At 41.9% G+C, this 27,557-nt stretch overlaps 1 protein-coding gene and 1 non-coding gene across 5 annotated transcripts; both read left to right on the top strand.

Moving 5' to 3' along the window:
• Positions 1-27,455, top strand: N4BP2L1 (NEDD4 binding protein 2 like 1). 4 transcript variants are annotated; one of them, XM_033103785.1, is made up of 5 exons: positions 10-280; positions 19,668-19,795; positions 20,102-20,190; positions 22,111-22,179; positions 23,132-23,332. In XM_033103785.1, the coding sequence occupies exons 1-5, from the start codon at positions 111-113 to the stop codon at positions 23,186-23,188; spliced, it is 513 nt and encodes a 170-aa protein (XP_032959676.1). In that variant the 5' UTR covers positions 10-110; the 3' UTR covers positions 23,189-23,332. The 4 variants fall into 4 exon arrangements, with proteins under 4 accessions (XP_032959679.1, XP_032959677.1, XP_032959676.1 ...); XM_033103784.1 differs by lacking the exon at positions 22,111-22,179 and adding an exon at positions 21,984-22,060 and having other exon boundaries at positions 13-280; positions 23,132-27,455; XM_033103786.1 differs by lacking the exon at positions 20,102-20,190 and having other exon boundaries at positions 7-280; positions 23,132-23,316.
• Positions 7,666-7,797, top strand: LOC117021859 (small nucleolar RNA SNORA16B/SNORA16A family). Its single transcript, XR_004422944.1, has one exon. It is a non-coding gene; the product is annotated as a small nucleolar RNA SNORA16B/SNORA16A family (small nucleolar RNA).
• Positions 27,456-27,557: the final 102 nt, after the last annotated feature.

The raw sequence follows: 27,557 nt of genomic DNA, 5'->3' as shown, positions 1-27,557 counted from the left end.
CACCGCCCCTCCATTTATCACATGGCCGGAGCGCCACAAAAACAACAGCTTCGGCCGAGGCCGGGACTTCAGGAAAGGGAACCCGGGGCCCGTGCTGCAGCCCCCACCCCATGGAGGAGGGTTTTCTCGAATCCTTTGGGAGGCTGAGCCTCCAGCAGCCGCAGCCTCGGCCGCCGGCCCCGCCACCCCCGCGCGGGACCCCCCCGCGCCGCCACAGCTTTAGGAAACGCCTCTACCTCCTGCGAGGCCTCCCGGGCTCGGGGAAAACCACGCTGGCCAGGTAATGCCCCCGGCCCGGCGCCGCCCCGGCCGGCCTGCGCCCCAGCCCCGGCCCGGCGGCGGGAGCCCGGGCGGGGGAGCAGGCGGCCGCGCTGTGCGTCCCGTGCCGCGCTTTCCCGAGCACGGTGTGGGCGCTGCGCCCTGCGCCAGCCCCAGGTGGCACGGGCCTGTCGGTCGCCGCGCGGGCCCAGGGCAGCCGGCCGAGGGACCTGCGCCGCCCCGATCCCCCCAGCCCGGGGTCGGGAGGCCCGTAGGGATCGTCGTCAGGCAAACCCGTGGCGACTGCAGAGAACGCCGCGGGGCCACCCGCCGGCGCACAGGCACCGCCACCGCGTCAACAGGCGTCTTCACCCGGGCGGAGAGACGCGGGGCCGGGGGCGGGCGGCCGCGTCGGAAAACGGCAGGTTGGGCAGCTGCGTTCGCTGGGGCAGCTGCGGAGGCGCACAGGTGCGCGGGGGGCGGCGGGCGGCCCCGCGCCAGGGGCGCCCGAGTGCGTTTCCCCGCGAATTGTGTAGGCAGTCCCCGGTGCCAGGTCCGCGCGGACTACGCAGGCTTATCGCCTGCCGCCACCTTTCCAGGCCCACCAGGCCAGCCTCACCCCCGGACTCCCTGCTGGCACCTGGTTCCAGCAATGTCAACGGTTATCTCCTTCCTGTGCCGGCGCTGCCGGCCTGCCCGCTGCCTCCCTCTGCCCGACGCTTCCACTAGCTCTTTAAGACTCAGACCTGTCACAGCGTGGGCACCACCCCACTCACCAGTAGGTGCTCGCCTCCTGGGCTTCTGGGTTTCCTGTTTACACCTCTGTGACTGCGCTTGGTTGTGCACATGGTTTTGTTTATCCTTCTGTAAGTTTCTTGAAGGTAGGGGCCATATTTTACCATGCCACGCACAGTGTCTGGCATGTAGTATGTGCTCGATAGAAGTGGTCCCTTGCCTTCAAAGGACTTGCCAGCTCACTGGAGAGATAAGGCTAGCCCACGAACAGTGGCATGCTTAAGAATCAGGTAGCACACCAAACATTCACAAGCTGGTTTGGATGGGAGGAGGGTCTGGGCCCTTTGCAGGTAGGGAACTGTGACAGCCTTGGTGATGTGCTGCCAGTTTTAGTTAGGATTCCCCGCTGATCTGTGGAATAGAAGCCTTTAGCAAAACAATATTGCTACATTTTCACAGGTGAATGGGATGGGTGACTTCCAGTGGTACCCTTTCCTAAGACACACGCCCGGTTCAGTAGGCCTTGTCTCAGTGTGGGTGGGGAGGTGGAGGGTGGAGGGGGGCTGCTTAGAACCCAGAAGAACAGGCTATTTTGTCATACAGTTGGGGGCGGGGGTACATCTGTTACACAGCCAAGTATCTTCTGAATTCCAATCCCATTTAGTTTCACTGTGGCTTTGCTGATCTCTGGCCTATCACACCCTGATTGTGTTTCTAACTACTCAAAAGTGAAGTGATGGGATGAGCAGAGGTACGTACGTAGACTTGCACATGGGAAGCTCTGGGCTTTGGACCTCACCTTCCTTATCTATAAAGTGAGTGGGTTGGCCTGGGTGGTCTTTAAGGTCTTTTCTGGCTCTAACGTGCTACACTTTTAGGATTTTAATTCCTGGGTGACATTTGGCTAAGCAGAAGACACCGGCTGAGAGACCAGCTTATTAAAGAACATCCCTTTAGGGACGACTGGAGTGAGCACTGGCCTGGGAGTCTGAAGATTGTGCCTTTAGAGCTTCTTCATCACGAAATAGCTGGTGACTTTGGGCAGTCACATAGCTTCTCTGGGACTTACTTTTCTTATATGTGGATACTAAGAAAGGATAAGGTTAGATGATTTATTGAAGATCTTCTAGCTCTTAATTCTAGTTGTCAGACTTAGAAATGGTTTGTTAATAATTGCTAGGTAAAGAGCTCTGATCTTGGAGTCAGCTTATGGCTTCGAATCCAAGCTCTGCCACTCACTAGCTGTAATCTTTACTTCAGTTTCCTTTTCTGTTAAATGGGGATGTTTGCTCTGTGGACTTCAGAGGGCTCTTGTGATGATTACATGTGTGTGAGAGAACTTGTTAACCTTTAAAGTGCTATGTACATTTCACGAGGTATTAGTTACTGCTTACGATGGTGGTGAGCCGAGGTAAATCTTCAAGGTGTTACTGGGGGAGGAGTCTGGCTCTGCAGTGAAGACGGAAGCCTGCTCTGAGTCCTCCCCTGAGGCTGGGCGTCAGCAGTTCTGGGAGCACGGGGTCCTTGGCGTAGCTTCGGGGTGGGTTGTGTATTTATACAGAAATCAGGAAGTCGAGGAAATGGGCCATAGCTCAGCAAGGAGAGTGGCCTGCAGTGAGGATGAAGTGTGGTGGAGGTCACGGGCCACTTTTTGGGGGGTGGGGTGGAGAAGAGGAGAATGGCAAACTGTTTAAAAAATACACATGTGTAGAAGATAGTAGAACTGTGAGGCTCTCTTATGTTGGATTTTAGGAAATTCCTATTTTCTTTATTCTGTGTATTTTCCATATTTTCTATAATGAACATGTATTTCTTGAATCAGAAAAATAAAAAAAAATTTCTTTAAAAATTGGAATAGATCCATTTTTACAGATGGGGGTTCATGTTTTTTTCTGTTTAACTTTTAATTCTCATTTGGTTAAAGAAATAATAAAAAGTTTTGAAATTAGGATATGTGTTGTCTTCCAAATCAATGTTAGATTTCTATGCCTTTCACCTGTTTGTTTTCATAGCTTGAAGGGGCTGAAATGTGGAAATAGCTTATTTAAGTTCTTTGGCCACATTATAAAAAGCAGTTGGATTTTTATCTGATTTAAAAAAGTTTTAAGTACATCAATGTGCTAAAAAATTAGTATGCCTCTAAATCTGTTTTATCACGTATATTTCATTTAAAAAACATTTCAAAAATAGGTTATTATTGACCTATAAGACCTACTTCCAGGAATTCATCCGAAGGCAACAACTGGACAAGCACATGAAGATAGAGGAAAGTTCATCACAGAGTTTTTTATGGAATAGAAAAAATGTGAGCCAATTTAGACATACAAAAATAGAGGACTGGCTTATAAGTCATGCAATCATTAATGGGAACATAGATATATATTTAACATGCAAATATACTCACCGCTCCCCCCCATTAAGTTAAAAGCCTGTTAACAAATCTATCTATCTATCTATCTATCTATCTATCTATCTATCTATCTATCTATGTATCATCTATCTATCATATATATACAGAAGTCCTATTTTCTGTTCAAAGAAAGGGGTGTACATATCCTCATAGACAAACGTGTGAGAGGAGATATCTGTTGATAGTTGTTGACTTTAGATAGTGGGATTCTGAACTTTCCCCCTTGAATTATTTTCTCATGTTTCTACAGTAAATATGTATTGTTAACTTATTAAAGTTGAAAATAACTTTTCACAGTTGAAAATAGTTTTGTTAACTAGGCGGGATGGACCCAGGTTGTATGACAAAGCATTTATTCAGTAATAAAATAAATGTCATTTAGTATATAAAAAGGCTTTCCTAGGTTCATTCTCAGTTGGACATATACTAGGAAACTTTTAATCCATGAGATTAATTTCAAATACTTGAAATTAATTTTTGTTATTATGTTAATGATTAATTTCTATTAATTAGCATATGAACCAGTATGTCTCTTGATTCTTCAACACCTCAGATTCTTTTTCGTTAAAATAGAGCTGAGATCCCATTAGCAAGTCTATTGTGAGGATACTGTGGTGAACAGGTCCTGTGACTGGAAAGCACTGTGGGCGGGGTGCGTGGGCTACATAAATACCAGCTGCTGTTAATTATTCCTCACTAATCAGTAATCGTAGTACTCACCGAGTACTTATGTGACTGTGAGTACCTACCTAGTAAGGTTCGCACCAAATGAGATTAAGGGGAGGAGCCTACACAAGGCTGGCGGATGGAAAACCATAACCTACGCACTGCTGTGGGGATGTGACGTCCAACGGGGACCAGCGTCTCCTGTGCTCTTGGTGTTCAAGGTCAGGGCGGTCGCTGAGCATGACCAGGAAGAGCAGTCTGTCCACGTGGAGGTGGCTCTGAGCTGGCCTTGAGGCTGGGGAGGCTGAGGCGGAACAAAGAGAAGGATTAGCCCGTGACTGCGGTGGTGGTGGTGGGAAAGCGTGGGTGTCTCCCAGGCTAGTGGGCTGGGCCCACGTGGGTGTTCCATGGAGTAAACCCAGCGCCAGGCCGTGCTGAACATAAAAGACGGACAAAGGAGTACAGACTTGATAGAAGACATAGGGTTCCCATCCCAAGACCCCTTCTCTCTCAGAAGGTGATCCAGAACTTTCCACAGCTGAGCTGACAAACACCTGCATCTGCCCCTACCCTTTTCTCCTTTGTCAGCGAAAGCATCTGTCTACTTGTGTGTGTGTGTGTGTGTGTGTGTGTGTGTGTGTGTGTGAGAGAGAGAGAGAGAGAGAGAGAGAGAGAGAGAGAAAATGCCCCCCTTTTGGGCCGTTTTAACTTTTTTTTAAAGTGCACATGATGTTGTGTAACCATCACCACTGTCTATTTCAAAATGTTTTTATCATCCCAAACACAAACTTTGTACCCATTAAGCAATAAATCCTCAGGCCCTCCTCCCGTCAGGCCCTAGTGACCCCTGATTCACTTCCTGTCCCTGTTATCTGACTGCTCTGGTGTCTCATGTAAGTGGAATTGTGCAGTATTTGTCCTTTTCTGTCTGGCTAATTTCACTTAATGTTTTCAGGGTTCATTCATGTTGTAGTATGTGTCAGAACCTCATTTCTTTTTATGGCTAAATGTTCCATCGCATGGACATACCACTAAGTTGTCCTTTTGAAGTGAAATGAATTGAAATGGCAAGAATAGAGGGTAGTCTTTCCTTTTTTTTAAAATGGCCTTATTTGAAAAATTAAAATTTGCCAACCTTACCTTTGTTCCTGGAAAGTGTTTTGAATCTTTACATATCAATCAAAGCGAAGTCTGTGAGCCACATTGCATCTTTTGTAATGTTCTAGTTCCTTCTGGCACCATCACAAATGGTTTGTAACATGGGTTCCCTTAGGCTCAAAGGATGCTTGCTGACAGCTGTCTTTTTCTCCTCATGCATATCTCTGGCTAACATGAAATTTTCCATCAAGAAAAATACCTATTTATTATTTCTTGGCACTAGAGCTTTCCAAGGAAGTGAACGGATGCTCTCCTGATGTGATGTAATGGCAAGACAGAAATGTGGACAAAGGTATACTCTACAGACACACACAGGGAACTATGGGAAGCAGTGAGATGAGGGGACCAGTTAGGTCAGGTAGTGAGTCGTCAGGCCCCAAAGCGTGCTATGCTTTGCAGTGCTCCTAGCTGCAGGCCTGGACCATGGGGCTTTTATTTATGAGGCCAGGGCTCTCATAAATGGAAGCAAGGTCAAAATAGGAAGTTTGCAGTATTCCACGTCTGTGCATATGAAAATATGAGAATCAGGCAGGTGACATCTGAGATCTTTAGTCACTTAGGTCTCCCTGGAGCAACTACTAGCTTTTTATATTTTTAATGATTTTCCTAAAGTGGGTCCTAAATCTCCATCCCCACTGCTGAAAGTCCTTGCAGTTCCTGTCTCTGGAGGCTGGGATGAATGAGCACTGGAAGAGCTGTGTATGTTTAACAGAGAGTACACAGTGCACTGTGTTTATAATCACTGCTGGAAAGGAGACTCGCCACCACCACAGTCCTGGATCATGGGAAAAGACCCTGCTGAATTGGGATAATGCAATGTTGCAGGTGTGGCTTAGGATTAGAGAAGCAGTAGAAATAGACGAAGCAGTGAAAGGGGAAGAATGTTTTCACAGGAAAATTGCAGGACATGTACAGGAAGTCCCCTTAGAGTTCATGTAGCCGAAGCCCAGGACTCGAAGCTCTGAGAAGTTAAACATCGTCATTAGGTCACAGGGGTACCTCCTCCTGACTCTAGTCCAGAGCTTTTCCTTCTGCAGCAAAGGAAGAGGCCAGTGGGAGTGACAGGTGGAAAGAGTAGTGAGGTTGGTTGTGGTCTGTTGTGTAATGAAAACATACTCAAAGGCCCCACTAAGAGGGCTAAGTTTACCTGGACTACAACAGGGTAAGGAAGCCACATTTTATATATCTCAGTATCGATGCTGTGTTTCCTCTGACAGAAGAAATTACGAGGGAATTTATTTTCTCTATCAGTGCGGAGTCAGCGCCCAGCTCCCAAGGGCGTGTACATTCTCTTCCCCATCTGCTCACATCACATGACATTTATAACTCAACTTAGTGCCTTACTTCCCTCTCAGCACTTTGATGAACTCGACTCTATGTAATGACACCATTCTTGGCTCATTCAGACTTTAGAGGAACCCAGTAAGAAATTATTATCATTCCAAGTTGTCTAAAGGTACCTAGGCTCTATGGGATTGAGGAAATGGCATAATAAAGAAAAATGAGTCAACTGTCTAATTGTTCCTTCACTTCGTCTCTATCGCATCGTGTATGTGGCTTGGGGAAGGCTCTCTGTTTTTATCTAGATGAGAGCCTGGCAGGGGGAGGGAGAAATGGGGAAAGAAAAGCAAGCCCACATTTACTGAGTGTCGACTGTATGCCTGGCTCTCTCTATATGCTGCTGACTGGATCTTTGAAGTAGCCTAGGATGGAGTTGTTTTTATTCAGTAAATGAGGACGCTAGGGTCAGAGAATCATGCACGTGGTTCTGAGGCATGGGATTTCATAACAGTGTCTCCCCTCCCCTCAGCAGGGATGTTCACGGACAAACACACTTACACCGGCTTGTCTCAGCTATTTGAGAATCCCGTTGAAGTATGACTGTATAGCTAGGATATTTCATCGTTCTTTTCCCCACACCTTTTAAGGGTCTGAGGGGCGCTTTCTCCGCCATCTGGAGTGGTGCCTCCAGCATCTTCGCCCTGCACTTTGGCTTCCTTTTCGTCCTTGCATTAGTACTACCTGACATACACTTACTTATATGTAGACTATCTGTTTCTTTTACTAGAAGGTGAGCTTCATGAGATGTGGATGTAAGCTCCGTGAAATCAGGAAGTGAGTTCTGTCCAGCTCCTAAAAGAATGCCTAGCACATAGTTGGCTGAAATCACTAAATATTTGATGGATTTGTTAGTGCTAGAAGCTTCCTAAGATTTGGCAGCTCAGATGTCAGTGTGGGTCTTGAGTAAAGAAAAAAAATCAAAATCAAAAAGGAGATTATTCACAAAAAGAGAAATGTGAAAAAAAAAAAAAGCATAGAGCGCCTCTCCCTCCAAAGTTTTCAATCCAGTGCACAGGATACCATTCCTGTGTTTTACATGTGTGATGTGTGATGTGCCATCTCCTTCACCCAATAGTTATACTAAAAAGGGAATTAAAAATCAGAATCAAAGACGCAACTGCTTTCCCATTTAAGCAGCTGTCCAAAAAGAGCCCAGAATGACAGCTTTCCTGTACCACCTCTGTTCTGGTGCCTGTGGCTGATTTATGATATTTTGGGGAAACACAGCTAAAGGAAAGTTAAAACCGAGGTAGCTGTGCTTCTGATTGCTCCTTGTGTTCTGGACGCAAATATGGGGTGCTGTCCCCATGGCTAGATTCTGTGGGAGGGTGCTGTTCACGTGCAAGGGCTTTCCGCTACGCGTAGTGCCGTGGACAGTGGCACCCAAGGGCCACCTGGGAGTCTGCTTTTGACTCCTTCACGGCGTGAGGGCTGAGAGCAAGAGAGCCACAGGACACCTGGGCACTCTTCACCGGAGTCCCCTTGGCCGCTGTGGCTTGGTGGTAACACGGGGCTGACAGTGGGTGAGGTCCATCTCTCCAAGGCCAGGGCTCAGCCTTGGTGTGGCGGTTGAAGGCACAGTGAAAATCGGGCCACACCAGGCCTCAGGGGAGACCATCCCAAGCCATTTACAGCATGACTCTCCCCAGTCCCCTCAGGCTGTTGGGTCACAGAACCTGTTTCCTATCCCCACTTTAAAGTCCTCCAGGGGGATTCTAATAATATCCAGAGGACATGCTGGGACCCAAGAAGAATCCTCTCTCAAAGTCTCCTTTGCGGGGTAAATCCGAGGTTTGGGTAAAATTCTCAGTGCATAAGGATGAGTAAGTAGAAATTCTCTTCACACAGTTTGGGGCCCTATAAAAAGCATTCGCATAGTTAAGGCAACAGAACCTAACATTCAAGAACCACTCATACCTTCACCAAATATTTACTGAGTATCTCTCATGGGCCTGACATTCTTCTAGATGCTTAGAATAGACCAGTGAACAAAAAAGACAAAGATCCCTGCCTTCATGGACCACCTCTCAGAGAATAAAAATTTCTGAAGGAAAGAAATAAATTTTAAACAGCATCTGCTCTGCTGTTCTTTTAAAAAAAGAGAAAACACCAAAAAACCCAAAACCCTTTGAAAAAGGATTTGAGTCACACGAATATACCCTCAGGAAACATTCCACAAACGCACAAGGAGATAAGTCACAGTGCTATTCACTGAAACTCCTTCATGATGGGGAATATTGCAAACAACCTAAGTGTCTCTAGAGAAAAAGGTGGATGAATGTGGTTTATTGTAGAGCACTCAAGCATAGTGGGTCAGTTCATAACTCTGGAGCCAGGAGCCTGGTTTTAATCCAGCATGTGCCACTCACTCGTCTCTCCCCACCCCCAGCTTTATTGAGATGTAACATTGTGTAGTTTAAGGTGTACAATATGTTGACTTGATACACTTACATATTGCAAAATGTTTACCATCATAGCTTAGCTACTACCTCCATTGTGTCACATATTACCATTTGTTTTCTGTGGAGAGAGCATTTGAGACCTACTCTCTTAGCAACTTTCAATTATATAATGCAGTATTAATAGTCACCATGCTGTACATTAGATCCCCAGAACTTATCTTATAACTAGACGTTTGTACCCTTTGACCAACATCTCCCCATTCATTCCCCCTGCAATCTCTAGTAACCACCATTCTACTCTGCTTCTATGAGTTCATTTTTTAAGATTCCACGTATAAGTGAGAGCATACAGTATCTGTCTTTCTCTGTCTGATTTATCTCACTTAGCACAATGCCATCAAGGTCCATCCATGTTGTCACAAATGGCAGGATTCCTTCTTTCTCATGGCTGAATATTATTCCATCACATATATTTACCACATCTTATTTAATCCATGCATCCATTGATGGACACATGGGTTGTTTCCATACCTTGGCTACTGTAAATAATGCTGCAGTGAACACAGGGGGTGCAGATATCTCTTCATGATCCTGTTTTCCTTTTCTTTGGCTAAACACCCAGAAATAGGACTCCTGGATCATATGTTAGTTCTATTTTTGAGAAACCTCCATCCTATTTTCTATAGTGGCTGCCCCAATTTATATTCCCACCAACAGTTCACGAGGATTCCCTTTTCTCCACATCCTCAGCAGTACTTGTTATCTCTTGCTTTTTTTTTTTTTAATTACAGTTTATTGGGGTGACAATTCTTAGTAAACTTACATAGATTTCAGGTGTACAATTCTGTGTTACATCATCTATAAATCTCTCTTGCTTTTTGATGATGGCCATTCTGACAGGTGTGAGGTGACATCTCATGGTGGCTTTGATTTGCGTTTCCCTGATGATTAATGATGTTGATCATCTTTTCATGTAACTGTTGGCCATTTGTATGTCTTCCTTGGAAAAATGTCTGTTCAGATCCTCTGCCCATTTTTAATTGGATTAATCATATCTATATATCTATATATATCTACATATATATCTATATATGCTATTGAGTTGTATGAGTTCTTTCTATATTTTGGATATTAACCCCTTATAAGATATATGATTTGAAAATATTTTCTCCCTTTCATATGTTGCCTTTTCATTTTGTTGATTGTTTATTTTGTTATGCAGAAGCGTTTTAGTTTGGTGTAGTCCCACTTATTAATTTTTGCTTTTGTTGCTTGTGCTTTTAGTGTCATATCCAAAAAAAAATTATTTCCAAGACCCATGTCAGGGAACTTTTCCCTACATTTTATTCTAGGAGTCTTATGGTTTCAGGCCTTATGTTTAAGTCTTTAATTCATTTAGAATTATTTTTTGTGAGTGGTGTAAGATGCGGTCCATTTTCATTCTGCTGGTGGTTATCTAGTTTTTCCAACACCATTTATTAAAGAGACTGTCCTTCCTCCATTGAGTATTCTTGGTTCACTTGCCAAAATATTAGTTGACTGTATATGTGATGGTTTATTTCTGGGCTCTCAGTTCTGTTCCATCGATCTATGTGTCTAGTTTCATGCCAGTACCATACTGTTTTGATTACTATAGCTTTGCAGTATAGTCTGAAATCAGGAAGTGTGATGTCTCCAGCTTTGTTCTTCTTTCTCAGGACTGCATTGTTTATTTAGGGTCTTTTGTAGTTTCGCATAAATTTTGATTGTTGTTCTATTTCTGTGAAAAATGCCATGGGAATTTTGATAACGATTGCATTGAATCTCTAGATGGCTTAAGGTAGTATTGACATTTTAACAATATTATCTTCCAATCCACGAACATGAAATATCTTTCTGTTTGCTTGTGTCATCTTCAATTTCTTTCATCAAAGTCTTGAAGTTTTCAGTGAACAGGTCTTTCACCTCCTTGGTTAAATTTGTTCCTAAAAAATATTTTATTGCTTTTGACATGTTGTGAATGGGGTTATTTTCTTTTTCAGATGTTTTGTTGTTAGTGTGTAGAAATGATTTCTGTACGTTGATTTTGTATCCATTCACTGGCTTTAATTTCTCATTTGTAACGTGCAGGTTACTAACTATTTATCTCACAGGTCTTTTTGAGCATTATATGAGAAATGTATAGCCATTGTGAGTGCTTTGAACACAATAAGCACTTAATAAATGTTAGCTGTGTTTATTATTATGCTGATAATGGAGTTTAACATAGCAGCTGAAAGCAGTGGACTAAGTCCATCTATCAACATAAATGATCTAAGAAGATAATTTCCCTTCATTTGTTTATTCAAAAATACTTACTGTGTGGCTACCATGTTCCAGGCAGTGGTCTAGGTGCTTGGGAATAATCAACGGACAAAATAAAGATCCTGCCCTCGTGGACCTTAGATGCCAGGGGTAGGGATATAAAATATGAGGACATTGTTTGTCATGTTAGGAGGCGACACGTCTTGTGGGAAAGGGAAAAAAGAAGTATAGTACAGGTGTTTGGGATTGCCAGAGTGAAGGTGGGGGGTTGGCTGAATTCTAAGCCAACAAAACAAATATGAGAAAATGTTGACAATTAGCAGCTCTAGGCCGTGGGTATACTGGTGTTTGTTGTATTATTTCCTTTGCATTTCTATTTAAGGTTTTTTCAAAAACCCCTCTCTATGATACAAGGAATAAAAGAAACATGATAATATGGAGTTGGCTAAGAGGCAGAAAAAATTTTAAAGGAGCTAAATGAGATATATTTTTTTAAAAGAATCTAACGTAAATGTTGGAATTTTAAAGACCATCAGAGATAGAGATGAGCAGAATCACAATGCAGAAAATCAGACAGCCACATAGAAGACAAATATGAGAATAAATATAACTAAATAAACCAGAATAAATATATCCAAGGCAACAATTACAGATATAATAGGACATATTTGTCAGTTGAGGCTCTAAACAAAAATGATAAAAAATAAATTCAATACCTACACATATCCTTGTAAGCCTGTTAATTAGTTACCCCTACTTCCATAGTTCCTTTTTGTTACATGTGGCAATGTGCCAACTATAACCTGTTTTCAAGGCTCCGTTGCCTCTCTCCCTGCTTGCTATGTAGATTGTGGATGTGAAAGCTGGAGCTGCAGTGCCCCCTGTGCCCAATAGGCGGCGCAGGATGGAAGCATAGAGGACTGGAAGGCTGCGTGCTAAGAAAGATGGTAGACACACGGTTAATGTATACATGGGAAAAGAAGAAAGGAAAAAGGAAGATGAACTCTGTTGACTTGGGTTCATGTGATACCAGCCTTGAATTCTACCTCTGATTTTTCACACATAATTGTGTGTGTGTGTACATATATGCCAAAAAAAGTATATACGTTTTAAGAAAGGAAATAACTGTATTAGAATTGTAATAATATATACCGATAACAAAAGATGAAGACAAGTCATGTGTATAAATTTTTTGGCAGCCCCGGTATATAAATATAGATATATAGATATATACACACACACCTCTCTATTTTTAATAAGCCACTGTGATCTGAGTTTTATGTTAAATGCAATTGACCCCACTTTTAACTGAAACAAATTTGAACGATAAGCACCTGTTGGGAAGGACTGTAATCCAGTAATTCTCATTCAGCCAAATTACTAATGTGTGAATACAATGGAACAGCTTTCTCAGACCCATAAGATCTCACAAAGTATATAACACCCATGTGCCCGACTCTGTACACCTGGGGAAAAATTCTGGCATCTACACTGTGTAAACCTGGGCCAGTTATTACTCTCTTGAAACCTTACGTTTTTTTTTTTTATTATTGTTAATCTAAAAACTAGAGAAAACATTATTTACTTTATAAAATTGTTCTAAAGGTTAAGGACAGTTAATATATGCCAAGCTCTTTGTTTAGTGCCTCAAACTCTTGGGAAAAAAAAAGAAAATTTAATGGAATGACCGACTCTAGCCTACCATAAGTAGAATCAAAGACATCAAGAAATGGACATTCTTTTAGCTGATATTGTTCAAAAACGTCTGTACAAGAAAATAAGAAAATAAAAGTATAAATTTTATAAAGAAAAGATTTGTAACTACTGAATATAATCAAGAAAATATTGGAAAAGAAGACAATGAAGAAGAACTTACACATGAAGTTTCATAGAACAAAATAGAAAGTTTAATAACAGGCCTAATTATTTGTTATTTAGTGTAGAATAAAAAGTATTTTAAAACAATGGGGAGTTGATGAGTTGTTCAGTCAATGTTTTCGGGATAATCAGGTTCCCATGTGGACAAATAATCAAGTTAGATCCTTAACCAATGCCACATGCCAAAATTAAATTTTAGATGGATTGGCAAGTAAAATGTAATACAACATAGATGAGTTTACATAACCTTGGGGCAGGAAAGACTGTTGTAAATGTATCATCAAAGGCAGAAAGTAGAAAACAAAAGATAAATACATGTGACTAGAAAAATTTCTAAAAATTTAGACTTATGTTACAGTTTGTTATAAACAAAATTAAAAAGAATTGATGTACTCAATAAGAAATATGCATATTCAATAAGAAAGAGATAAACTTGTCAATAATGTTATATTAACAGTCAGATAAAGGACACAGAAATGCAATTCATAAAAGAATCTCTCTTAAATAATTAAGAAAAATTATTTAATCTTGCTGGTAATCAAAGTTGGGGACAAACTAAATACCTAATTATAGAGCATTGGTTAAGTAAATTATGGTACATCCATATGAATACCTATGTCATAATCATTAAAAATAATGTCATAGAATAATGTTTCATGAGGTAGGAAATAATTGTTATGGAAATAAGTTTGGTGAAAAGTTGGTATACTCTACATTATGTTTCTGTTCTTATGTAATAAAACATCAATTAAAAAATTCCCTCTCTCTCTCTCTCTCTGTCTTCCCTCCTCCATCTACCTCCTTTCCTCCCCTCCTGGAAAGAAGATGACAATATTAATAATACTTGTTTTTAGATGGGGGAATATAGGAACCTCCCCTTTTTTGTAGTTTTTGGTTTCAAAATACTCTGCAGTGAGTATTTCTTTGCTAATTAGAAAGGAAAAACAGTATTTTAAAGGTTTGTGTAGACAAAGACACAGGAGATTGCTTGAAGGGGTATCTTCTGGCCAAATGTGGGACAATTTAAAATCACAAAGAATACCGGAGCATCATAAAGAATACCGGTGGTAAGGAGTATTAAAAGGGAAGGGGGAAAGAAAGCTCTTCTTTACAAGCCAATGCCACCTAGTAAATACAGAAGACATTACATAATGAGAAGAATCAATATTCTGCAATTCCCAATGTAATAATTGTCACGAAATTATCAGCAATGAGGTAAAGATCATTGAGGGAAAGTTTGTTGGCATCTCAGTTTCACTTCCTCCCCCCCGTCCTCCCCACATTATGTGATATTACAATGGAGAGAATGGCTGACACCACCTTTTAGCCAAGTGATTAAAACTTAGCACAATGGTGTACACTGTCATTATGTGCAATCAGAAGCAGACAAACATCACCTCTGTACTTTCCTTCCAAAATATTTAACCTGGATCTAATCATGAGGAAACAATCAGACAAACCCAGAATGTGGGGCATTCTCAAGCCAACTGACCTGGACTCTTCAAAAATGGGAACCAAAGGGCATGAGGACAGTTCTAGATTAAAAGACACTGAAGAGACATCATAGCCAAGTGCAGTATTTGTACCTATGAATGGTGTTATTGGGACCATTGGGGAAATTAAAACATTTTAAATTAAAAAGTCTAACATCAACTGTTATGAATTCTTGTTAATTTTTCAATGTGAGAGAATGTTCTTAAACATAGCAGACACTTGACAAAGAATTTAGGAACAAAATGTCATGATGTCTGCAACTTATTTTCAAATAGTTAATCAAAAATACGTATGTGAGAGACAAAATAAATGACGCAAAATGTTAACAACTGGTGACTATAGGTAAAGGGTAACCAGTGTGAACTGTATTGCTTTTCAAACTCCTTTCTATAGGTTTGAACATTGTCTAAATCCCGGGGGTGCCAAGAAAATGTACACATTTTAAGAGATGTTATCTATGTATTACTTTTCGAAGTTGAATGTGTAGTATGACATTCACTCAAAAGATGGCATTAATCAAATGAATGCTAGCATCATTCATTGTATTACAATTTTAATACAGTTTTTCCTTTTCTTAAAATGCGTATACTTTTTTTTGGCACCCTCTGTATAAACGTTTATGGGGGGAAAAGATTCAGGTGGAAATAGGAAGGAGAGGGGAAAGTACAGAATAGGGGACGTGGCAGCTAAATACAACGTGTGGATCCTGTTTGGCTGTTGACTCAAACCAAGTGAAGGAATATGAGTAGAGACAATCAGGGAAATTTGAACACTGACGGAATATTTGGTGAAATGAAGTAGAAGCAGGCGAAAGAAGACTCATCATATGACGATGGTTGGAAGCTGGGCCATGGGTGCGTGGGGAACGATTATTCTATCTCCTTTTGCATGCTTAATAATTTCCAAAATGAAAAGTTGGGGGTACAACTCAAAATTTCATAGTAATGTTGGACTTTGTGAGTGCGTGAGTGACTAATAGGTATCTAAATATATTTCTATGGTTCTCTTGCTATTATTAAAGAATTACACAGAAGAATGATCAGTTGTCAAATCAAGGTTAGTACCTGAGTTTTTCCCATAGTAGTGATTTTAAGTGAATTTGGTGGGGAGCCGGGGAGGTGAAGTTTCTGTGGAAGTAATTGTCTTCTATTTTTTTCCTTTTATTTTCATTCTCTCAGTGTCCCCATTGCACGAGGCCCCTGACCACCATAAAGAAAGCTAGAGCTGGGGCACTGTCCCCACCACTTCTGAAGCAGATGGAGTGGTATTTATTCCTTCTACTTAAGTTTGAGAATCTCAAGATTGTCCGTTCACTCAGGTCTTTATTTAGGCAGGAGAGCTTTTATTATCCTGCATATTCAAGATGCTACTGTGGCTTCCAGTGCTGATTTAGCATTCAGGTGAAGATAGAACACCATTTTGAATGAAGGAGTGATCATTCAGGGAGGACACCCCCCCGCCCCACTGCATTCGAGCTGTAAAGGTGAAAAACATATTTTATTTTTATGGGCTTGTTAGGTCAACTATGTATGCTACAGTCAGATGTGTCTCAAGAGATGGCGAGCAGGTAGGCGGCCTAGCCCCACAGTGGTCCTGAGCAATTTAACTTTTACTCTAAGGTAAAATTTTGCAATCAAGTAGTTTTTTGTTGTATTTTGTTTTTGTTTTCTAAAAGGGGATAGGATTCAAATAAGATATGAATTGGACAGTCATGTGGATGTTTTGCTTTTTTAAAGGAAACATCAGATAGTATTCACTTCCAATAGATAATATAGGTCATAAAAAGGAAAACAAGAGTAGGAGATAATGCTATGCATAGGAAAAGGAATAGTCAACTCTGAAAATGGTCAAAACCAAAAAAACGCCTGTGAGGAAAATGAATGAAACCAGCATTAGAAGGGATAGTAAATCTGGGATCAAAAAGAAAACAAAAATCTTGTAAACGATATCCTTAGTTACTTAGTACTCAAAAGGCAAGGAAAATAGGTTACACGCTATTATTTGACCTCTGATTGTAGTTTTCATTATGTACACGAGATAGTATTAATGACAATAACTTAGAAAGTGTAAAAATTGTTCACAAATATGACATACCTGAAAATGCACTTAGTGCTGCCCTTAGACATTTTTCAAAGGTGTCTTTATAATGATTGCGTTAGAGGTTACAGTATGGACTTAGGATTTGGGCTTTTCAGTTTGAGTATCTTTAAAGTCAAATAAAAGAATTTATATGGAAACTGCGAATTTCTTTTATTAAATCCTCTTCATACTTTTCTTTCATGCCATTTTCAGTATCTCCGGTGATTTGAAACGGCCACATTTTCTTTGCCACCTGTCTTCCTACCCTTCATTGTGGGCAGGCAGTGACTCGCCTCGGCCAATAGAACCTGGTGGATGCCTGGCAGCCTCCACTTGTTCCCTCTGGAAATGACTGAAGAGGCCTGGGCCGGCCTCGTCGTGGGTGAGAGCCCGCTGACTGCTGGCACCCGGACACGAGCGTGGGCAGGCCGTTGCACCAGGGGTGCCAGGCAGGACCAGCAGAGCCTGCCAGGGGAGCCTGACCCAAACGGCCCAGCCACAGAACAAGTTCATCCCCTCTCCTCACACAGATTTCCCAGGATCTGAGGGCAACCGTCGTGTACCACTGCTGTCATCTGTTCTCACCTTCAAGGGCCGCATTCCTCTGACCATCTTTGCTCACCTGACAGTTTTCCATGGTTGTCAGGCCTTACGTTTTCCTGGTCACTCGTCTCTGGACATATTCCAGCTGGCCGAATTCCTCTTTCAATTGTGTAGTGCTCACAATTGAACAGTGTTGCAAATATGATTTGCCGTTTTTAACCGGTAGTGTCTTTGATCTTGTTTTCCCCTAAAGTCTCTTGCTCACAACACGCCCTGTAGCATGAGATTTCTCCTCTTACCTCCTTCCCCAAGAGGCATTTTCCCCTCAGCCCTCAAGGTCTAGGTCAAGTGCAGTCTCTTGTACAGTGCTTTCCGGGGCAGAACTCTCTCTGACCTCAGCCTCTCAGAGGGCTTCATGGGTCAGCTCCTTGCATTGTGCCTTAGGCCAGCAGTGTGGGGTCTGGCTCCTTGTCTGGGCTGGGAACGCCTGGGAAGCAGCCACTTTATTTTATGCCTTAACAGTTCACATAGTACGTGGCACACATGAAGGGCTCAATAAATATTTAAGGAGTTGGATAATTCTCTAATATTTGTTAGGTATTAAAATGTTATCTTCTGGTCCACCTTTTCCCACAAGGCTTTCAAGAGAGTTAGATTCCTGTTTAAGTCACGTTTAAGATCATGTCCATTGAATTTCCCTGCTTACCAGCACGGCCCAGCAAAAAAGAATATATTTCGTTTAGAATCATTTTCTCAGCTATCTGTGCTGCTTTCTTTTTAAATCCTGTCAAGCCTTCCAAATTTTTTTGACAGAGATGATTGTTTACTGTTTCTGGAATGTGTTTATTCATTTTTGAATACTGAGGCATCTGCTTTATTTTGGTCTTTCATCTAATTCACTTGCAGCAACTGCAAGATTGCGCACACAGCCGCATGTATTTCACTCCCGCGGCATGTAAACAGTCTGGGTTGGTAAATTTGACCTCATTTGTTATTATTATTAATAAAATAACAGTACTTTGCATTTGTAGACTGCCTGGCCGTTTGCAAAATGTTTTCCAGTACCTTACCTTCTCTGAGCCTTGTTAGAAGCTCAGTTTAACAAGCAGTGATTAGTATTTGTGTTTTTCCGTGGAGAAAACAGAAGCGCAGAGAGAGCGCACAGGGCTGGTCCCGTGGAGGAAGACCTGAACCCACAGCTGTGGGCGCAGTGGGCGCGGCCTGGTCACCTAAGGCTGGGGGTGGGGGTTGGGGGAATGGTGGGGGGGCGGGGGTGGTGATGGGGGGCGGGGGGGGGGGTGGTGTGGGGGCGGGGGGGGGGCAGCCTCTCATTCCTTCTCTTCCTTCTTCTTACCGGAGGAGAACAAACGAAAAGAGTGGCTTTGTGTTCTGTGCATTCCCTGCCTTTTGTCATTTTTCAATCTTTTTCCCCTCCAACTTTTAAATACTGTATCTCTTTATTCTGAGCATGGCCTTGAACTTGTTTTGAAGTTAGAATTATGTTGGCGCGTGCGGCAGGGAGAGAAACGTGCGCTCATCGTGTCACGCGTCGCACTCCGTGCTTTCCCACATTATGAGGTCACTGTCATCACCTGGCAACGTAGATAACGTTTGTTATCCTCAGTTTTTACAGATGAGAAAGGAGGCTGGGAGATATACCCGGTTACTATCCAGCATGGTATGCATCTTCTGCCCCAAAATAGTCTGAATAAGGATTTCGAGTGGAAACATCTTCTGTTATTTTGTGCACAAATTAATGTGTTTTTTTGCTTTAAAGGGGGGACTCCATAGTTTTTCTTTTTTCTGTGATATTTTCATGTTTAGAGCGAGTGACAGAGGTTTAGGAAGCTATGGGGAGTGTTGGGTGTACCTCTTTCCTTCTCCTGTTGTGTTTTTATGTCACTGTTAAAATGCATGAAGTTACCTAATAGGGGTAGCACACACGTCCCTTTTATCTACATTTCATACCTGACAAAGAACTAGTTTCTGAGTCCTTAGAGAGGAGAGAGACCCAGGGTGGGACCCAGGACAGGTGAGAGTTTAGGGTGAAGGGAAGGGCCCTGGGTGCCTCACAGAGGAACAGCAGTGAGGCGTGAGGCCCCCAAGGACAGGCTGTTGTCACACCCTCCACTAGGCCTCCCACTGGCGTGCAGCCAGTCCTGGTGCTGCAGAAGTCAGTGGTGGGGACGGCGCTGCCTGTTTCAAGAGCCGGGCAACACACTCTCAGCCCTCTTCCGCGTCCTAGGGAGGAGTGATGCTTTCTAGAGATAATAAGCATCTCTTTTTAAGTTGAATTTCAATACTGCAAAACTGGGCGGTCTCATGATTACAAGGTGTTAAACGACGGCGAAGTGAGGAGATGGTTTCTGTTATGACAGTGCAGACTCATAAAACAATCTCTTCTTCCCCCCACTTCCCAGACAATTGCAACACGACTTTCCCAGGGCCCGGATTTTCAGCACGGATGATTTTTTCTTCAGAGAAGATGGTGCCTATGAGTTCAATCCTGACTTCCTGGAGGAAGCTCATGAATGGAACCAGAAAAGAGGTGACACATTCCTTTCCAAACTCCTGGGAAATCCTATTGTGCACATAGATTGTAGCAGATAGAATAAGTTTTATCAAAGGACTTTAATAAAACATTCTGCCATTTCCCCCCCAATCAGAAGGTCAGACCATAACCTCCCTAGGTTCCAGGGCAAAGAAAATGGTTGGTAATGGGCCCCGGGGTAGGTGGCATTAACGTTATGTAATGAGGACATGTGTAATAAAAACGACAAGCTATGGTGCGCTTCACTCACCCTTCTGTCTGATTGTTGCCTGTTGTTCACTGTTGTGTAACGTTGTGTTGCAGCAAGAAAAGCAATGCGGAATGGCATATCCCCCATAATTATTGATAATACCAACCTCCACGCCTGGGAAATGAAGCCCTATGCAGTCATGGTAGGAAAAGTATCATTCTGCATTTTCAGTTACAGGCATTGTGGGACAAAGTTGAAACCTTCCTTCTTTCCTCTCTTTATGATCTTCTCGACCTCATCCTTCGCGCTGGTTCTCACAGGGAGGAGGCAAAGAGGTTTCATTTTCGTGTTTCCGTGCTGCTCAGTGGGTCCCATTTGCTGACCTGCTCATGTCGCCTTGGGTACAATTCTTAAATCGTCCTTGGTCAGGTTTTGATAGCTCTTCCGTCTTGGTGGTTTTCCTAAGGGAAGGCCTGGGAGGGGGCGCCCCCTGCTGCCGCCGCTGAGCCGCGCGTGGCATCATGGGTAGCTGTCCCAGGCTGGCGGGGTGGGCGTGCTGTGCGGTGTTGCGGCCCGGAGGCGGGGCCACAGAGTCTTTAGTTTAAATACAGATTTAGGATTCACCCCTTAACCCCACGAAGATACTCGAATACAAATGTAAATACACATACAACGATAACAACTCAGCTCTCTCTTGTCAGGATAGGAAAGAGCAGTTAAGATGAGTACAACAGTGTGCACACTTTTAATTTTGAAGTATGTATTTTTCCCCACGCATTTCATCTTTTATGCTAGGGAGTTTTCATTCCCTATCAGGTATAGGAAGGAGAAAAAAATGCAGACACATCCAGGGGCAGGAAGGAGACAGCGGAGTGTTCTGTGGCTGTCACACCTGAGCCCCAGCTGGCTAATTGTCGGCTACATATCTCCGAAACGGGGCTCAGGGCAGTCTATTTTTGGCCTCCTTTTACATTTGGGACAAAATAACTTACATACAAGTGTGCTTCTCTCAAACTTACATTTTCATCAGTTTGACGTAGGCCCAGATGGTGGGCCTTTGGGGAATGTAGGAAGGAGAGAGCTCCAACCTTGCGGTTACTTCAGTTCATGGATGGAGGAGAGAAATGAGCAGGGACCCAAAGAGTCAAATTATTAAGGCACAACTCAAAACCAAGCAGTAGGTGGGACGGAGAGTGGCTCACAGGAGGTCATGTTACTTTTCATTTTCTGGAGATGTACAATCTTTTCCAGCCATGCACAGCTGTTAATAAGACCCAGAAATTAGATATTTTCCATATATGACATTTTAATCCTTCCCCAATTGGAAGTGTCCATCTAATGAATAAAGAGGAAATCTTTTTACTTAGCTCTTTTCGTTGAACTTTCATTACTGAAATTTCCATTTGAGATAAAAACATAGTAGTCAATTTAGGAATGCAAAGGCTATTTGCGTGTTTGCATGGAAACAGTAACAGTTTTCTAACCTGAGGGAGGCAGGGCACAGCTCAGCGGGCCACACTGCGCTGCCTTGCGCAGCTGGGAGAGCGGCTTTTGGAGGGCAGAGTAGGTACAGTATGCGGGAGTCACTTTTACTTCATCAGCTCTGTCCCTATGGCACTGTCATTCTCTAAGCTAAGGCATTGTGCAGACCTAAGCCTACGATAAAGCACAGAAGGGGCTTTGAGAAGCCGCTGAGGGGACATTTTAAGCGAGTTCAGCTGTCTATTTAAAAAATTTCCAAAACAAAGCACATTTATAATTTTCCTACAAAGTAGAGAAAGTGGACCAAAATTTATTGTTGGGAACCATAATATAACCATAGTGGCTAAGAATGGGAATGAATAACTGTATTTGTTAAGATAAACTAAGGCATTGGATTACTGGTAAACAAAGGGAATTTTAGAAAAGATTTGTAGTAAATGTTGAATGGCAGCATAAACATTCCCAAACATACATACCATGTCTTCAATGTTTTATGTACTTTTGAAAAATCAGGCACTTGAAAATAACTATGAAGTTATATTCCGAGAACCTGAGACTCGCTGGAAATTCAACGTGCAAGAGTTAGCCAGGTACTTCTTTGTTTTTCTAAGCTCCTCATTATGTATCCTGCTATTTTCAGGTATTTCAAACCGAGCAAAAGAATCTTTTCAGGCTGGAAATGGACATGGTAGTTTTCAGGCAAGAAATGGTAATTCTTGGAAATTCATAACGTTGCAATTATTAATGTGAAGACTTTAGTTTGGGGCCAGTTTTCTAATATAATGCTAAATGCTAAATCTTGGCTTGGACTTGGTCTTGTAAAAAGACACATTTAACATTCGGCTAAAAGGCTTCCTCGTTAATGAACATTTCAAAGCACTTTCTTCTGCATGGGACTGTGCACGGCAGTGGTGTTTTTGCATTTAGGCTAAACACAGATCTTTAGATGTTAAACAGTCTGTGGTTCATTTACGGCCCAAAGGCTGCTTCTAATTTATAAAGCAGTAAACGTCCAAATAATACTAACTTGGTGATTGAATGCATGGGTTCTGATGTGCATTATCTGTGTTATCTGATAATGTGCAGTGATTTAAAGTAACCAGTGAGATCAGAATTTACTTTTTAGGAATAAGGCTAGTTCATCTTGTGGTTACAAGGAGACCAGACCGCCTGAGGTGGTTGTTAAAATGCTAGTTGGGGGGCCGCCCCCTTTCCTTAGCTGGAATCGCTGTTAATTACATTTGACCCACAGCCCCAGTTGATTTTCATGCCCACTAGAAGATAAGATTGTTTAAATAAGCATCTAGACGTATCTAGGACCGACTGACATAAACCGATTATAGATATATGCATGCTTAATAGGCAAATAGCTAATAAAAAGATCTCATGTGTTCTTTTATGTCTTGAAGCACAGAATTGAGATTTCCAGAAACAAAGCATATCTGACGCTTTAGCTCTTTGCAAGCCTCAGGGAGGTTTAGGGCGGCATGAAAAACAGGAGTGGCGCCCGAAAGAGAACTGCTTAACAAGACGTTATGCTTTTGTCTGTGAAATCCCGAGTAGGAAGTGCCTCTCGGTGTCATCCTACGACTTGTAAAGCACAAGTAACTCACCTGGGTAGACTGCCCTAACTAAACGTTTGCATTTTTTCCCCCATGTAGAAGAAACATTCACGGAGTCCCAAGAGAAAAAATACACCGAATGAAAGAACGTTATGAACACGATGTTACCTTTCACAGTGTGCTCCACGCGGAAAAACCAAGCCGAATGAACAGAAACCAGGACAGGAGCCACGCCTCGCCGCCCGGCGGCGCGGGATGCTGGAGCTCCTACGCCGAGTTCCCAGCGCGGAGGGCGCCCGGCGGCTTCGCCCACGACGGCTCCTTCACCAGGAGGGGGCGCTGTCACCAGGGGTATTAGAGCCCCAGCTCACGGGCGTTCAGTTTTCCGAAATCAGTTTTTACTTCAATTTTTGGTATTTATTCTTTGTTCGGTTTTAGTCAGAGCTCTAATGCCAGTGTACATAGTCGAGCCCGAACGTCTTTGAGCAGAAGTCGTCACATTCACCGTCAACTGGCGTTTGTTACCGTGATCCTAAATGCATGGTCTGAGGCTGGGAGTTCCGCAAGTTTGGTTCAACAATCACTCTCTCCAGGGAAAGAATTAATTTGAAGCTGAAACCCAAGAACGTAATCCGTTAGTCACATAGGTTCACAAGTGAAATCAAGTGTTTGTAGTATATGAGCTTCAGCACCACTTTCTCTGAAGTAATCTGTTTTTCCAGGAACTCATCTCCATCAGGAAAGGTGGGGGAGGAGACGTGAGAGGTAGGAAAAGTTTTAGTGCTATTGCTACTTTTTAAATGTACGTATCCAAAAATGTGAGATGTGTGGCTGTAATGATACGGATTTTCCTTATGCTAGAAAGTATACATCTAAGGGAACGTTGCCCTACAAAGGAGACACTTTGGGAAGTTATTCCTTTATTCTAGTGACGTTATCATTGTTAAAAATGTCGACTCCTTAATAGCTATACAAGCTACTGAGGAAAATCGGTGTCGTTATTTGGTCACTATTTATAGTCTTGTGTTTTAACAACAACTTTATCGAACAGGATTAAACCTGAAACTTTTGGCTGTTGTGCTAATAGTGTAAATAAAACAAGCCTCCTTTATAAAACACCAATTTTAAAGAGGAATCGTTAAGCAATTTTTAAAATTCTGCTTCTAAATGTGTAATTAGTTGGCATCCCCAATGTTTGGGAGCGCGAGAAATGAAATTCCAGGGTGTAGACCACAGAGGGATCTGCGAATCGTGCTCACCCTCAGATGGGCAGGCAGCCTTGGTGTTTTATGAGGCATTAATTAAGACAGAGAAGTTCTACCACAGCTCTGGAATGTCCCTCTTATGCACAATTTGGAATTTATGAATCCAAATTAAGTCTCAGCAGGTTACAATCAGATTAAATTGGTGTGAGACCCTGATAGGTAAGACTATGTAGGGTGTGTGCTTTATTTCTTGTTGGCCAACAGCTTCTCTCTAGTATTCTGTGAAGTATTATTTTAAGTGTCTTCTATAATGGTGCTTTTATGGTTATTAAAAATATATGGTATTGCTTTATATGCATTTCTCATTGAATCTAAGCCTTTTTTTTGTTCAACAATATAAAAAAGTTAATTACCTAAATCCTACAGAATTCTACCATAGTAAGAACTAGTTTTTTTATATCGTAAACTTTCCAATCTTCTTTAATAGGAGACATATAAGACAAAAGCAACCTTATTTTTACTTGCTTATATAAATTACTTGATCTGTGTCCATCAGAAACTCTGTTACTGTAACGTTCCATTATCTGACTCCGACACCTACTCAACATCTTGACTACCAGCAAAGCATCTGTAATTTGTTTCTGCATTAACATTTAAAAAATTGGTATCTCCTTTAACAAAGTTTGGCTAATGAAACTAAACGAGTGAATTTGAATAAATGTAAGGTATTATTCTAGTTTTGCTAAATTCTGTGTGTCCAAGCACAACCACGATAATCGTCTATGAACCGTGACAAGCCCCGCGGTAACTAGCACCCCTGTGCAGGCCCAGGCCATCTGTTGTCCTGGTCAGTATGGCTGTTGCAGAATTCACTAACGGGGCTGGACTCCGTTAGGACGTAGAGGGAACTGCCCGAGAGCCCAAACTGGAATTACCTTGCTTTGATTCCAAAGAGGCCAAAGGGTTAGGCTTCGAGCCCTCCTGATTCGTATCTGACTCTGCTTAGGAGTTTTGGTCCCTTGGCTGAGAATCTGCTACAGAGCAGTGGCTCCAGGTTATAAATCCAGGCCTTTTATAGAGCTCAGGAAAATAGTTTTCCGGTTTACTTGCCTCTTTTCCCCCCCATGACTCCTGAAATACTTGGTATGGAAGCATAAACATAACTGATTAAATGCCACCAACACTATTTATCACACCTAGAAGTGACCTATTTTTCCTCTCAACTGACTTTTACAATTTTTTGAACACTCAACGACGTGCATTGTTTCGTGTTAACAACATTTGCATCGTTCAGAGCTGGCAGTGCTTTAGATACACAATAGGCTCTCACTGAGTGATTGTTAAGTAACACAAATTGCTTTTACCATCTGTCCCTTGTGCAGTGGACACTGTTGACTTTGTAATCATTGTCAATTTTTGGGATATGATATCCACATATACTCAAGCTTCATACCATGCTCACATAGCTTAGCTGTATTACTTACAGTTTCTAAGGAGTGTGTGCATTAGACTTCTCTTTACTGGGTAGTCTAAATGGTAATGAAGAATGGAGGAGGTAACAGCAGTTAAGTTTTCCCAGGATAAAAAAAAAAAAAGATTAAATTCTTACAATCATTCTGTTCACCTGAGACTCAAGTTTTATTCATTGTTCTAGAGTGGATCACCAGCAAATGATTAGAATGTGAAGACCAAATTGTTTTATGAACAAAATTTAAATTTCATTAATAAAATGGGCAGAACACTTAAGTTAAAAAGAATAGCAGAGGGAACAAGGCACATGAAACTCTTAACTTCGTGTTAGAGAAAGAACTAGATTATGAGGAACTAAGGCCCAGGTTAAAAGGATGGACTTAAAGTTTTTCCCTGAGGTAGCAGACAATAATTTTACAATGAACCTAGCACAGTGAATATACATTTGGTTGTAAACATCTTGAGTGATACAGGTATGTTTTGTACCTGATAGAAATTTAATTGTTATAAAACCCAAAATCTGTAACTTCAACTTGTCTGAGAAACTATTTTGTTTGTTTTTCGTTTCTGGTTAATTGCCCAAAACTCCGGAACAGTGTTTTTTAAAATACAGAAATAAAGAAGAAATACATTTTTGTCCATGGTTAAAGAAAAAAAGCAGAATGGAATATTTATTATGTTAATGACATTTAGAGGAGAGAAAAATCATGGATCACAGGAAACAAACTGCTTTATAAAAGGGTATATTCTTGGCTTTGAAATGTGTTTATAGATTTGAAAACATGGTATTATATATAAATTTAAGACATATTGAAAGACCTTATTTAAGAGCTTTTTCATGCTATTAGCTCCTGGTTAGAACTGCCTTCTCTTTTCTTTAAACATAAGAAAGTAACGAATGTGACTATCATCTTGAGTTGAACTGTTACCTTCTGCCGGGGTGGCTGGGGCAAACGAGGCACACAGGGAGCCCCCGTGAGTCCTGTGACAGCGCTGAAACAAAGCAGGCAGCATCAGTGCCGATCTGAAGGAAAGACTGTCTCTTTAAGTTGCCAGGAGAAAGTGGCTGTGCAGCAACACGGAAACCCTGATTCAGAATGGTCGCTGGGCAGAGCCTTCAGAGTCCCGACTCCTTTACCAGCACACCTGGTTTCTTACATGTTTCTTCCCTTTGCCTGCAACCAGTTAACCTTCCAATAACTTAGCTCTCTCAATAATTGATTTTTTTTAAAAAAAGGTCATTTTGTTAAAAAACAGAAACAAAGTTAACACTCTGAAATCTGCTTCTGATTTGAAGTATTTGAATTTTGATTGAAATACTTTCAGACCTCACATTGGAATCATAGAAAGGAACGACACAGAGGGTTCTATTTTTCTTGTAGTCACGCTGACCTAAGGATGAACAGTTAGTCGAAAGAAAACAGCATTGTCTTATCTCCCTCATCCTGTCTTTGGATCAGGACAGAACTGTAGCAGCACTGACACGTGCATTACGGTGAACTGATTCATAGCAGGTTACCTCTAACAAAACCTAACACAGCAACTACACTAAAAGGAATTACATGAGTCAAAATAACTGTACTTAGAAACCTAGTTTCATTTAATTAAGCACATAATCTAAAAGAAAAAGGTATGTTTATTTCATTTGTGGTGATCAAATCCAGTCATAAAGATTTTTTTCTTGATTAATTAATAAATTACAGTTTTAAGAAACTTAACTGAAATAAAAGTGTATCAATACAGAAACAGGCAAAGAGTGTGCTTGTGACATGTGAGCCCTCAGGCAGATTTGGAACCATTTCATTTCTCCTCTCGTTTTGCAAATATGGAGGGATGCGCAGTTTGAAACT

This window comes from Rhinolophus ferrumequinum, chromosome 4, assembly GCF_004115265.2.
Source record: "Rhinolophus ferrumequinum isolate MPI-CBG mRhiFer1 chromosome 4, mRhiFer1_v1.p, whole genome shotgun sequence".
Lineage (NCBI taxonomy): Eukaryota > Metazoa > Chordata > Mammalia > Chiroptera > Rhinolophidae > Rhinolophus > Rhinolophus ferrumequinum.
Note: the sequence above shows the minus strand (reverse complement) of the source record. Positions and strands in the feature narration are given on the sequence as shown.